General features: G+C 38.9%; 1 protein-coding gene across 9 annotated transcripts in view; it reads right to left on the bottom strand.

The window, feature by feature from the left end:
* LOC117870720 (interleukin-1 receptor type 1-like) overlaps positions 1-13,825 on the bottom strand; it is a 73,844-nt gene that overhangs the window by 19,956 nt on the left and 40,063 nt on the right. For all 9 annotated transcript variants that reach the window (XM_034758008.1, XM_034758014.1, XM_034758006.1 and 6 more), the window contains 5 exons: positions 13,753-13,819; positions 9,892-10,123; positions 8,737-8,926; positions 5,997-6,171; positions 2,002-2,067 (listed from right to left, as the gene is read on the bottom strand). In XM_034758008.1, the coding sequence (XP_034613899.1) occupies positions 2,002-2,067; positions 5,997-6,171; positions 8,737-8,926; positions 9,892-10,123; positions 13,753-13,813 (724 nt within the window). In that variant the 5' untranslated portion in view covers positions 13,814-13,819. The remainder of the gene's footprint in view (positions 1-2,001; positions 2,068-5,996; positions 6,172-8,736; positions 8,927-9,891; positions 10,124-13,752; positions 13,820-13,825) is intronic.

Below are 13,825 nucleotides of genomic sequence, written 5' to 3'. Positions count from 1 at the left end.
AAACATACAGACAGTGACTTGTTTGTACTGCTCTATATACTATACACTGAAATGTAAATGCAATATTTATATGCCAATTGATTTTTATGATATGAGAAAGTACATAATTTTTCAGTAACAGTATGCTGTGACACTTCGTATTTTTATGTCTGATTTTGTAAGCAAGTCGTTTTTAAGTGAGGTGGAACTTGGGGGTACGCAAGACAAACCAGACTTCTGAAAGGGGTGCAGTAGTCTGGAAAGGTTGAGAGCCACTGATCTAAAGTTTGCCAGTAGGCAACTACCCAAACCATCTATAAATAACACCAAGATACATACAATTAACTATAGCAATTACGAAAAAAGATGCTTCAAGATGTAGACACCAAAGAGCTCCATCTCACAGCCACAGGTGGTGAGAAGGAACCGAGTGGCAGTTGGGCCCAGTCCACCCTCTATGCCCTCAGTACAGTAGCGCAAGGACACTAAGAGTATGTCTACACAGCAAAGAAAAACACGCAGCTGGCCTGTGCCAGCCGACTCAGGCATGCGGGGCTCGGGCTGCGGGGCTGTTTCACTGCTGTGCAGACTTCTAGGCCCGGGATGAAGCCTGAGCTCTGGGACCCTACCACCTCACAGGGTCCTAGAGCCCGGGCTCCAGCCCAAGCCCAAATGTCTACACAGCAGTGAAGCAGCCCCGCAGTCCAAGCTCGCAGCCCAAGGCAGCTGACACAGGCCATCTGCAGGTGTCTAGTTGCTGTAGAGACATACATTTCCCCCCAATGGGCACTGCTGGCCAAAAGACACTGATCCTGAGCACGAGAAGCACATGTGCCCCAAGATCAAAATACATATGGGCAAGCAATCGAAGTAGAATTGTCATCTGGCTTTTAGAAATCCTCAACTCCTCAGGTAAGATCCTGGCCCTATTAAAATCAATAAGAGTTTTGCCATTGACTTCAATAGAGCCAGGATTCCAGACTGGTTTTGCCTGGTTGCTATTATGATACCAATCTGGGAAGGGTTACAAGCTCTTTGGAGTACAGGATTAGAATTCAAAATTATCTTGACAAACTGGAGAAATGGTCTGAAATAAATAGGATGAAATTCAGTAAGGACATATGCAAAGTACTACACTTATGAAGGAATAAACCAATTACACAAATACAAAATGGGACATGATTGCATAGAAAGGAGTACTGCAGAAAGGGATCTGGGGATTAGAGAGGGTCACAAACTAAATGAGAGTCAACAATGTACTACTGTTGCAAAAAAGGCAAACATCATTCTGGGATGTATTAGCAGGAGTTTTGTAAGCAAGACTCAAGAAATAATTCTTCCACTCTACTCAGCATTGATAAGGCCTTAACTAGAGTATTGTGTCCAGTTCTGGGCACCACACTTCAGGAAAGATGTGGACAAATTGGAGAAAGTCCAGAGAGCAAAAATGATTGAAGGACTAGAAAACATGACCTATGAGGAAAGATTGAAAAAATTACATTTGTTTAGTTTGGAGACGAGAGGACTGAGGGGGGACATGATAATAGTCTTCAATAGGGTGACCAGATAGCAAGTGTGAAAAATCGGGATGGAGGGTAATAGGAGCCTATGTAAGAAAAAGCCCCAAATATCGGGACTGTCCCTATGAAATCGGGACATCTGGTCACCCTTGTCTTCAAGTACATAAAAAGTTGTTATAAACAGGAGGATGATAAATTGTTCTCCTTACCCACTATGGACAAGACAAGTAGTAAAGACCTTCAATTGCAAGGGAGATTTAGGATAGGCATTAGGACAAACTTCCTAACTGTAAAGGTAGTTAAGCACTGGAACAAGTTACCTAGAGAGGTTGTGGAATCTCCATCACTGAAGATTTTTAAGAACAGGTTAGACAAATGTCTGTCAGGGAATGATCTAGATAATACTTAGTCCTGCCTCAGCACCGGGACTAGTTGACCTATCGAGGTCCCTTCCAGACCTATAATTCTATGATTAGTGATTTGTTAGAAGGCAATTACTTACCAAGTTCTACTTCAATCGAATGGTTTTTCGGATAAATAAACTTTGGTGGTGTCTTCTTTGGGCCCTCTAATAAAAAAATAAAAAAAAAAAGATTAACAACCAGTGGTCATTACCCCTGCTCCTACAACTGCTACACTACTTGTTTTACAGGTAGTTGACAATGATGTTACCAAGTACTCAATATTAATGCACATGAAGGTCATTTCAAACTTTCCAATATCTGTAATAGATTTTCTTTATTTGGTTAAAGGATTTCACTCTAGGATCAAACTAAGCATAAGATTCACCTTATCTGTAAATCTGAAATTATTTGCATATTTATAGAAATAAATCTATAGGAAGCCTAATACCAAAAAAATTCTCATGATACTCATAAGAGCAGTGGGAAAAAGGGGGAGGGAGAGGATATTTCACTGACATCTTGAATGTTCACCACAAATCTTTTCATGTATGTTTTATCTAGTAGAATAATGTCTGGACTGGAGCTTCGAGTGTGTAGTAATCAGGAATTGTATTGTTTTGTATGCTTTATCAATCACGGTCAGTCTTCAGCAAGTAATAGCTGTCCTCTCACCACAGGTAAAATCTATTTCTATTCTATTTAGGCTCTTATAAAATACCAACCAATGTTCTGAAAGTATCTAAACAAGTAGATCACCAAATCAAAAATATTGAAGATGGAAGTTTCATCTCAAGCAGCCTTTTTTTGGAAGAATGGTTCTTGTGGTGTCAAATGCTGACTGACACTACAACATTGCATACACATATGCAGCAGCCATGACACTAGCAGTGAATTCGGATCTCAGGATGGTCAGGCAGCAAGCCTGACTTCCCCTTAGATGCACACAAGCACGTCTGATAATACCAAAGCTAATGCTGATACTAAGGCAGTTTCCCCGTTTTAGTATTTTAGATTTGCTGGAAGCTCAAGGTTTGGAACTAACTTTTTATTGCAAAAAGACTAATGTAGCTGCTAGTGATTTTGTTGCAGTCAGCTATTTTATGCCCCGGCCACCTCTCCCTCTCCACCATTAGTGGTTCTAGCCGATTCCTAAGAGCAAGCTGATCACCCAAGCCATAAAGAGTAGTTTCCCAGCAGATTTGCTTTCATGGTCTTCTCTCTCTCTCTCTCACACACACACGCACACACACAACACAGCCTGAGAGAGAGAGAGAGAGAGAGAGTATATGTGTGTGTGTTTGGTTTTAATGCATAAAACTCCTTTGTGGGCATTCCACTACACAAGTCCCTCCATAGTAACCATCAGTTTTCCAAAATCCATCAGTTTTTTCTCTCTGACACCCAGACACTTAATTTCCTTTTCCCTTAGCAATTCTTCTTTTGGCGCCATGCTCTCCTTCTCAGCAACAGCTGGTGCTGCTGCTCACAGTGGCTGAGATTCCCTCCTTTTCTCCGACAGCCTCACAGAGGGAGAGGGAGAGGGGAGGAACTAAATTAGAGTGAGCAAGAGACTAACAGGGTAAGATGATGTTCTCAAGTCAAATCTGCTCCTACCACCTATTGGGAACCTGTCAAATGCCAAATAGGTCAGCAGGAAGACTGGGAAGCTGCAAGATGGGGCCTGAATGCCAGAACACCTCTAGCCAAAAGCTAAATGTGGGGCAGATCTGCTTCCCAGGCAACTATGTTTCTGAATGGCACACTGAGCCCCGAATCCTGCAGGCAGGCACTAGAACTGGTCAGAAGTTTTTTGACAAAATGTTTATCAGTCAAAAGATGCTGATTTATCAAAACTGAAATTGTTTGTGAAACAGGGTCCATTTATAATTCCCCAACTTGAAAAACAAATTCAAAGTTGTCAAAATGTTTTGCTTATGCATTTTTTAAATGAACACTTCCAGTTTTTTTAGTTCAAAACTACTTTGTTTCAAATTTTAAGCTAATTAAACTAAAAAGGTTAAAATGAAAAGGTAAATTGAAACAAATGTTTTGATTGACCCAAACAAAAGAAAAATCAGGGTTTTTTGGTTCACAAATATTGGAGATTTTCACTGTATCAAAAAATCAGGCAAAAAACTTATGAATCCCAAGAGTCTTTGCCAGCTGGGAGAACTGTTCCCTGACCAGCTCTACTTGCCACATCCTTCTCTCTGCAAATTAAAAAAAAGTCCTAAACCCATCTTGCCTGTCCCTCCCCCATCTCTGATGCTGTATTTCCCATCCACGTCCTTCTGAGCCAATGTTCTGTCCCTTTTCCTATTTATCTGCCCATATAAAGCAGAAAGTTTGGAAGCCATCACAAGAAAGCACTTGTGCTCCTAGTGCAAGACAGAGATAAGGTCTCAAATATAACTCCTAAAACACTGAGATTTCTACGTTATATTTTAAATGTATAATACTTCCTTCCACATGTCTCTGGAGGCCTGTAAATACACATATATACAAATGTGTCTCTTCTCAGAAATATACAAAGCTCAATATTCTGCCCTAAAGGTCAAACAAAACCCAGGTTCTGTTGGATCAGGGGAAGGAGCTAATCCTAGAGTCAATAATACTACAATGGAAGTATCCCAGATTAAGCTAGGTGTTTGGTTGAATGCTAAACTGACTTCAAATGCTGTGGCAAACCACAGGGATAGGCAGTAACTCCGATATCAAGTACCCAAAAGCTAATACCTTGAATTGCACCTAAAGCAAACAGGGAGCAAGTGAACTGTTGAACTGGTAGAGTGTTCCTTTTGCCTACCACTACCAAAGCAGGCAGGAAAACATGTTTTGTGCCTGCTGTAATCTTCAAGTGGGTCTTGTGGGGTCCCAAACAAGCCACAGTGTGGTAGTCTAGTCCATAAATCGAAGAGGCATTAGATTAGTGAAATAAGGACTGGCTTTGAAAGAGGAGAACAAAAATGATTAGCCAGATCTGAGGAAAAAGGTGCTCTTGACCACCAAATCCATTCAAGATTCTAGAAGTAGTTGCTGACCCAGCAACGTTCCTAGCTCAGGAAATACAGGTTTTGTGCAACTTGAAACTGGAATTCCACTGTCTGATTATGGATTCTTTCAGTTTGTGTGTCTTTTCGGGTGAGCAATTTGCAATAATTCAGGCTGTCACAGCTAAAGACAAAATGCCCTAAATTATTTCCAGCTCTGCATATAGACACACTCTTGATTTTTCATTGATTGTTGATTGATAATCTTGCCAAAGGCAATTTCCTCTTATTGTTTGCAGTCAGGACTGTTGTGTGCTCTCACTAGGGCAGTTAATCTGTTTTATACTCCCCTCTAAAGAGTCTGATGGACCCAAGTGAACTCTTGAAGTGTAAAAATACTATGCAGATAATGGCCTATTCTTGCCGAATATTGATCATCTTTTGTCCTCAACTACCTACACAGCGGTAAGAACAAGTGACACTTCCCTATACTACCATCATCACAGGTCACCTCTTCCACAACTGTGTACTGAGACACTGAAACACATGCACGATTATGTGGCATTGGCCTTCAGTAAAATAAAATACTGCAGTACCAACAAAATTATTTTGAAAGCGTACTGGCAAGAGTAACAAGTCATACACTTTAAGCCCTGGATATCATTTGCTCTGTTATGCCAAACATTGAGAGTTTGGTTTCTGGTAGTTTAAATTTCATCGATAGCTTAGCAGAAATTAGTGTCACATGGTCTTTCGCCCTCTCCTCACAAAGAAACAGATCTCAAGTGTAGGGTTTTTTCAATTGCGTGTGGTAAACCTTTTTCCACAAGGGGATTGCAAGCCTTAATTTGATCCAAAATACAAGTAGGGGAAAGACTAATTGTTCCAACACAAAATTCTATTGTAGTTTATTTCTAACATTTTGGGGAAGAATAACTTAGAAAAGTTTCAATGCCTTTAAATTTTACAAACCAGCTGCACTTTTTGAAGGTGAAAGATTAACCATGATTTGATATGCCAATAACTAGCTCTATTAACCCTAAACTTTAACACAGGAGAGCCAAAGACATTTAAAAAATAAAAAAAAAAAAGGAACATAATACCTTCAACGTCTACATAAATGGTTCGTGAAACATTATGTTGTATTCCCATATAAGTATATGTTGTCTTGCACGTGTAGTTTCCTTTGTCATGCATAGTTACATTATTAATCATAAGATAGATATCACCCAGTGAAGAAAGAAATCTGTTGTCCTGCAGTAATCCAGGCTTACATTCCTAAATAAAGCAAAAATAGCTGTTATTTGGGAGTACTAATAAAATATTGATTATTAAAGCATTTTCCCCAAAAAAAAAAAAAAAGTTATTTCAACCATGTAAAATACAGCTTCCTGCCCAAGGTGTAGATACACCTCTACCTCGATATAACGCTGTCCTCGGGAGCCAAAAAAATCTTATCGCGTTATATCGAACTTGCTTTGATCCACCGGAGTGTGCAGCCTCCCCTCTCCCCCCTCCAGAGCACTGCTTTACCGTGTTATATCGTGGTAGAGGTGTACTGCCAAATATTCTCTGAATATGGCAAGGTAGTTGTCAAGTTTAATATGAATGTACAGAGCTTTGGTACTGAAACACTGACAATACATCTTTCTATTTTAAGAGACACTTTCAAGATCAAAAGTGAAATGTTTTGTTATAGGATTTGTTGTTGTTTTTTAAATAAAATGGGAGTCATATTCAAAACGTCATCTTGAATTGAAAAGTCAAAACATTTCATTCTGAAAAAGTCAAAAGGCAGCTTTTTTTTCCAGCTGACACAATTCAGTGAATTCAACACAAATTTGTGAAATGTTTCAGTTGACCCATGCATTTTTCAAAAAAATGTTAGTCCAAAAATGTTTAGCCAGCTCTAGTTAGGACATCTATCCAGATATTTAACCTTTACAGCATATATTGGTGCTGTTTCTTAGCTGACCGACATTGGCATTTAACTATCCTGCAGGAGCTAAGTGCTTTCTTCCTACACTAAGAGATCACAAGTAGAACTAATTTCTTCTTCATGGCAGTGAATAACGAGGCCCTTGAATTAATGGATTTTATTTTTTGTTTTTATTTTGGAAGAGATTATGTTTTCAAGCATCTAAACAGATTTTTCATTATGTTCTCTTCCAATTAAAATACTGTTTTAGAAGTTTTCCAATGAAACTTCCAAGAACAGTTTCCCATGATACTCTAGGGAAATAGGTAAGAGGGAGAATTAGTCAAGGGGCACATTGCATGGCTGAACCATCATTTTGGTCTTGATATTAAAACATACTGTGTATTCTTTAAGTGATGGATTACTTTAATTTCCCACAGAGTGCAGCAAGAAGGTGTTTCTACGAGTATTAATTTAAACCCCAATTTTTAAAGCAGAGTAGGTATCCCCCCGGACCTAATCACAGTGCATGCAGAAAGATGCAATTTCTCCATTAACTAGACCCCCCAAAACCACTTACAACTTTGAAGATCAACAATTTGAATTGTATCTAAAAGCGCATAGAAAGTCAGTGCAGTGTATGAAGCCCCAATATAGCATGCTCCTTAACGCCAACCCCAGCAAATAAGTGGACTACCACATTGTGACAGCTGTATCTTTTAGTTGATTTTCAAGAGTAAATCTCTTGTACAGTGTGTTATTGGTGACAAATGCATAGATCACTGGTGACTTATATCGGAGTTGTATGTCACCGCAATCATTGTGCTAATATGCATATGAAAAAAAGTTTGGCCACTAATGTCTAAAACGACAAAAGCACTCCTAAAACTGTATGCCCACCTATCATCAATGAGGCTGAATCCCTACTCCCCATCCCTCCAACATTTATACAGGAAGATGCCACTTCTCTAGATGCTTTCCCCAGGAAATCATCATCACCTCCATCTTTCCTAGATTGAGTGTCAGCCAGTTTGCGCTCATCCTAGGCCCTAGGCTCCATCAGACTCACAAGCATTCGTTCCCCCAGCCAGACAGAGGACCACCTCTAACAGGGCTTCTGGGTTTTGACCTTTACACAGAAGGCCAGCTGTTTCCCTAGATAATTTAGCTTGCTTTGGACCAGAATCTACACCCTTTCAGGTCCGTGGGGCCTAAAATGTCAGATACTTTCCTTGCATCTGAAGAAGTGAGGTTCTGACCCACGATAGCTTATGCTCCCAGTACTTCTGTTAGTCTCAAAGGTGCCACAGGACCCTCTGTTGCTTTTTACAGATTCAGACTAACACGGCTACCCCTCTGATACTAAATACTTTCCTGTTACTGGAACAGAAGATTTAACAGCTTTGATGAGCTTTATTTTCTTTGAAGCTGAAGCTGCACTAGCAATGTAAAAGTGCCAGATAATTTATTTAATCTTTAGTAGACAAAGCATGTCCAACAGGTTTTTAAGAATTGTAAGCTACAAGAGAAAAGTGATCCAATTGAATGATTAAAAGTGTAATGTGTTCATCTACTTCATATTTTTAACCAATTACACATCAAAGTAACATAGCAAAATCACACTCACATTTTTGATGCCGAAATATTATGGACCATCTTACAATTTAAGTATAGATCAGAATCTTTTAGAATATGCTTTGGAAAAATAGAGGGGTTGTTTTATTTAAAATGTAAATGTAAGCACATTCTTATTACGTTTCCTATAATATTCCAATAGATTTGGAAAGTTAGGTAGCTATTCACATTACACAGAAAAAAAAAAATCTTGTCTTTTTTTCTCTCTCATTACCATGCACAGTTAGCTTACTAGAAGCATTAAATTATATGATAGGGAATGTTACAGTAAAAATACATATACACAGTACCTTATACCACTGTATTTCAGGTGCAGTATTATTTTCATCATAAAAATATTCCAGATCAGGACATGTAATCTTTCCACCAATTGACATAAACACTTTTTGTTTATACATAGTTTCTCCATTAAAACATAAGCCATCATTGTTCTTGAAAACATTTAGCTGTAGATATTCTTTGTCAGAGCTGTTAGAATTCCTGTAATGAGAACACAACAAATCGGACCATTACTAGTACTTCCCATGTCCACAATAATGCAAGTCAGGCTCTGGATCCCTGACTGGTACAGAATGAATTTTAGGCTTTATTTCCGATATATAAAATCCTAATGTAGGCAGAGCCCTACGAACAAAACTGAGCTTCTGTCATCCTATGAAGTAAGGAGAAGTGGGATTTTTAAATCCCAAAGGAAGCTGAGAAGAATTGCTTTACTTTCTTCTTTGCTTCTACAGTCCTAGCTCTCTCATTTAGGATGAAAGATATTCCAATCATCATCATCATCATCATCATCTATCTGGCCTCTTAAAAAATCTGAAAATACCCTAAAGTATTTGGCAAAGCAGTCTGCATAACATGGTGCCTTGATTTTCAGTAAGTTGTATTTCTTTTACTCTTAAACCCATACTTTAAAATAGTGTTTAGCGAGACATGTAAAGTGACCATAGATAAGTATTATTTTTAAAACGGGACTGTGACTGGACTAAATTCACCTCACCCCCACATTTCTCAGTCTCCGGATTAACTGAATCAAACCAAGAAAGTAAAACTGTTTTACTGTCTGTCAGAAACAGGACTATAAAATTAAATATGAAGTGACTCATTAACTCCAACAGAGTTAAAAAGCATACTTACAAATTTACACTTCCAAAAAAATTCAATTAGTTAATAGTTCTAAAGCACTTCGATGAAAAACCATTATACAAGCATAAAGTATAATTTTAAGCCAAGTTCTACTAGCATGGAAGAAACTCAGATATATTAGTATAGTATCAAAAACAGAGCTGAAAAGCTGTCTAGCTGTTTCCATACAAATATGTAAAAGAAAAGTCTTTACACACTAGATTAACACCAAAAATACATTTTTGTACTTCATGTGTCATCATTTTTCCCTTTTGTAGAACAATTTTGCATGTAAAAACATTTCTAAAAATACAGGCCCTTACCTTATGTTACATTCATAAAGTCCTGAATCTTCTAAAGTTGCAGGAATAAACCAAAGCAAGTCATCTTGCTGATGGATTCTGGAATGTGTCTCTGTAGTTATTGGTGTATCACTACCATTTCTATACCAAGTCAGATTGTAGTCAGAGTGAAGTGGTTGAATTTTAGCTATTTGACAACTGATAGCAATAGGCTCTCCTACAAGTACGTAGTGACTAGACAGCTTGCTTTGTTCTGAAAAAAAAAATCATAATTAGAAATTATCAAAATTGTTTGCTTTTTTTGGTTAATTTTTCCTTAATTTTACTGGCAGAGGTAACTTAAATTATTCAGTTACAAAGATACAAGACTGATGAGTTATTGTTCAATAACAATTTATATTATTGTTTGCATTTGTTTAGCATCTTCCATTTGAGGACTTCAAAACTTTCATAAGCTTTAAGGCACACAATACCCTTTAAAATAGGTGGTCATACAAGAGCTATATTTAACTCCAGTAGCCTCAATATAAAGAGCAGTATATAAAGATGTCAAATTCATTGAACTTCATGATCTTCAGGATGTAATTTTCCTGTTCTTTCTATTTAAAGACAAGCAGTGAATTTTAGTACTCATACAAGATACTAGATTGGCAATGTAAAAATTGTCACAATAAGTGCAGTACAGGCTAGGAGCAGTGCAAGTTTCCCCCACAGTGCTCTGAACAATGTGACTCAATTCTGACCTGGTGGACCAAATCCAGGCTGGAGAGGGCATTTCAGAGGTGGTTTCTGGCACTGGAGAACATGATAGGCAAGAAACTTGATAAAAATCTGAATCTGCAGCATGTAACATGACCAGATGAGGTCAGTAGCAAGTCAACAGTTCAGACCAAGTAGTCTTCGGTTTTAGCATATATCCTGTGACCAATCCTGCAAGTTGCCATGTCTCCCCCATACTTCCAGATTTTCATTTAATATGGCAAACATTGTTTGAGCATTACACTATATGACATGCTAAGCATAAGCAGGACTTCACGAATTATGACTGAGTAACAAGTTAAGGCAAGGCATGTACACTAGCAAGAAGTCCATAAACAAAAAGATAGGGACTGCAAGCATTCAGACCTCAACGGAAGATAGAACAACACAGATCTGCACACCTAATGACAGAGATCTGCATACCTAACGTTTTTAAGAGGTCAGTTTAACCACAGCCATATAAACAGAGCAGGTCAGTTGGCCACAGAACCGATTTCACATTTGGTCTTACTTTTGTAACACTGAGTGTCCAAAATACTTGATAAAAATTGAGCCTTACTGAAAAGCTTCTAAATCCATGATATACTGAATCCTATACAAATCCAGAGTTGAATTTTTAAAGAAGAAACCCACATCCATATTTTACTGCATAGAACCTTAAAATTAAAAATTTTCCACTTACCAGTTTAGTCCTCCTTTCTCTCCCACCCCCACCCCGTCTATGCCATTTGCCAAATAATTTAAAATATAATTGCTAGTTTTCAATGGAGTACAAATCAATTTGGATCTGTTCAAGACTGCTCTTGTTAAGAGGAGAGAGGAATGTCATTGCTCTGTGCAATCCTAATTTCTATTAAGGGACTTAAATCTAAAGAATTTTAAGTCAGTACACAAGTAAACTGGGAGTTACATACACAATTTCAGGACCAGACTAACATTATGCCCTCTAAGGCTGCCAGTTGCATAGCTCTGAAGGCAGCGCCGCCACCAGCAGCAGCACAGATGCAAGGGTAGCAATACTGCAACTCCCTCTACAATAACCTTGCAACCCTCACCCCCACACACAACTCCTTTTGGGGGTCAGGACCCTACAATTACAACACTGTGAAATTTCAGATTTAAATAGCTGAAATCATGAAATTTATTATTTTTAAAATCCTATGACTGTGAAATTGACCAAAATGGACCGTGAATTTGGTAGGGCCCTACCAACAGGGAAATGCACTTGAACCTTAAATACGTTATAGTTTACTTAGGATTGAAAAGATCTTTTGTAAGTTATTTATCTATAGCTTTCCTGAAATACCTAGAGAAGGGGTGGTCAAACTGTGGCTCACGAGTCATATGCGGCTACCGTTAAAGTGTAGCTCACAGAGCGCCCCGCCCCCCCATGCACCCCTGACTCCATTCTCCACCTACCAGACAGGGGATGGGGACCTTGTGACCTCTGCCTTACAGCAGAGTGGTGAGGCAGGGACTTCTGCCCAGCGGGGAGGGGGAGTCTCAGGGTTTCTGCCCCTAGAGGCATGCCTGCCAGGGCTTGGGGCTTCAGCAGGAGTGGGGCTGAAGCCCCAAGTCCCATCAGGTGCCTCCTGTGGTGCTGAAGCCCCGAGCCCCAGCAGGTGCGCCCCGGCTCTCGAACTTCTGAAGGTTGTCGAATGCGGCTAGGAGGGTCAGTAAGTTTGGCCGCTTCTGGCCTAGAACCAGAACACTCGTCACTAGGGCACCTTGTACAACATGTAACCACCTTAGCAATAAAGACACAAAAAGTAAGATCTTGTCACTGCCTTATACTATCATGAATTTAGAATGTCATAGACAGAAGAAATAGTTAGTAAAGCCACTGACTTATATCCTCACTGCCAATTCTGAATTTCAGTTAATTGTTTGCAAAAACAGTGTGTTTTTCAGTAATAAAAGTATACTTTTTTTTCCCCCACTTATTTTACTGAGATACTGTGTGTACTTGACTTCGCATATTATCGCCTTCTGGAATTTTTGAGTGTTTTGGATAAATACATTTGAATTCATAAGCACGAGAATGTTATTGGCGGAGACTATGAACAAAGTCATATAATCTCTCAGAAAGATAGATGAGCCTTGCTATTCACTAAGCATAACAGTTCTACTCACTGGGATATTATAGATGCTATAAACAGACAAAGAAAACTCTCTTCAGTAACACAGTTCATGCTCCACTCTGTTACAGAGAGATGCTAAACAGAATTTCTATCCTATAGAGTCCTTACAGCTCCATGGCAAATGAAAGACATTCTTCACTGTGACAGAAGTTAAGGAGAGTTGTGACTTCCAAGTGAATATGGGGATAAGATTAGAAATTCAGGCTTCAACCCTGCAATCCTAAACCCAAAAAGCAAGATTCTACCTATGACTGGAGCCAGAAATTGCCCGCTAATAGGTGCACAGCTATCACTGTCCAGGACATTCTGAGTAAGCTCAAAAGCACTATCACAGGGGTTCTCAAACTGGGGGTCGGTACCCCTCAGGGGGTGGTGAGGTTATTACATGGGGGGGGTTGCAAGGTTATTACATAGGGGGTCATGAGCTGTCAGCCCCCACCCTAGACCTCGCTTTGCATCAAGCATTTATAATGGTGTTAAATATATTAAAAAGTGTTTTTAACTTATAAGGCGGGTCACACTCAGAGGCTTGCTATGTGAAAGGGATCACCAGTACAAAAGTTTGAGAATCACTGCACTATCACCTATATGGATGATATCTACCACTGGTATGCTGAGATATTACACACTTCAGGTATGCAGACATTAGATCGTAAATAATGCTGTTATAAAAAGGCCATTTTAATTCTAGAACTAAGTACTTTTAAGAAAGATTAAGATACCTATTTTTAAAGTTTCCCTCTATATTTGTACAGTTTACATTTTGATACATTTACAATTCTGTCAGACCACACATAATGCAGTCATCATCATCTCTGGTACAATGACACCCTAGAAAGGGCAACCAATCAATACACCCACACCTCTGGCATGGCAGAGTGCAAGACAGCCTTCTCTGTTGTGCTATTACTTAACTCATGTATATACTGAAAATAACTCATTTTAGAAATAATTCAATTATTAATAAACAAGTTTGACTTACCAGCATTGAATGAAGAAACAAAAGGAATTATACAGCAAATGAACCACAATGAAGATATCATGTTTTGCTGCAG

Source organism: Trachemys scripta, chromosome 1 (assembly GCF_013100865.1).
Source record: "Trachemys scripta elegans isolate TJP31775 chromosome 1, CAS_Tse_1.0, whole genome shotgun sequence".
Taxonomy (NCBI): Eukaryota; Metazoa; Chordata; order Testudines; family Emydidae; genus Trachemys; species Trachemys scripta.
This window is presented reverse-complemented; position numbering and strand designations above follow the sequence as displayed.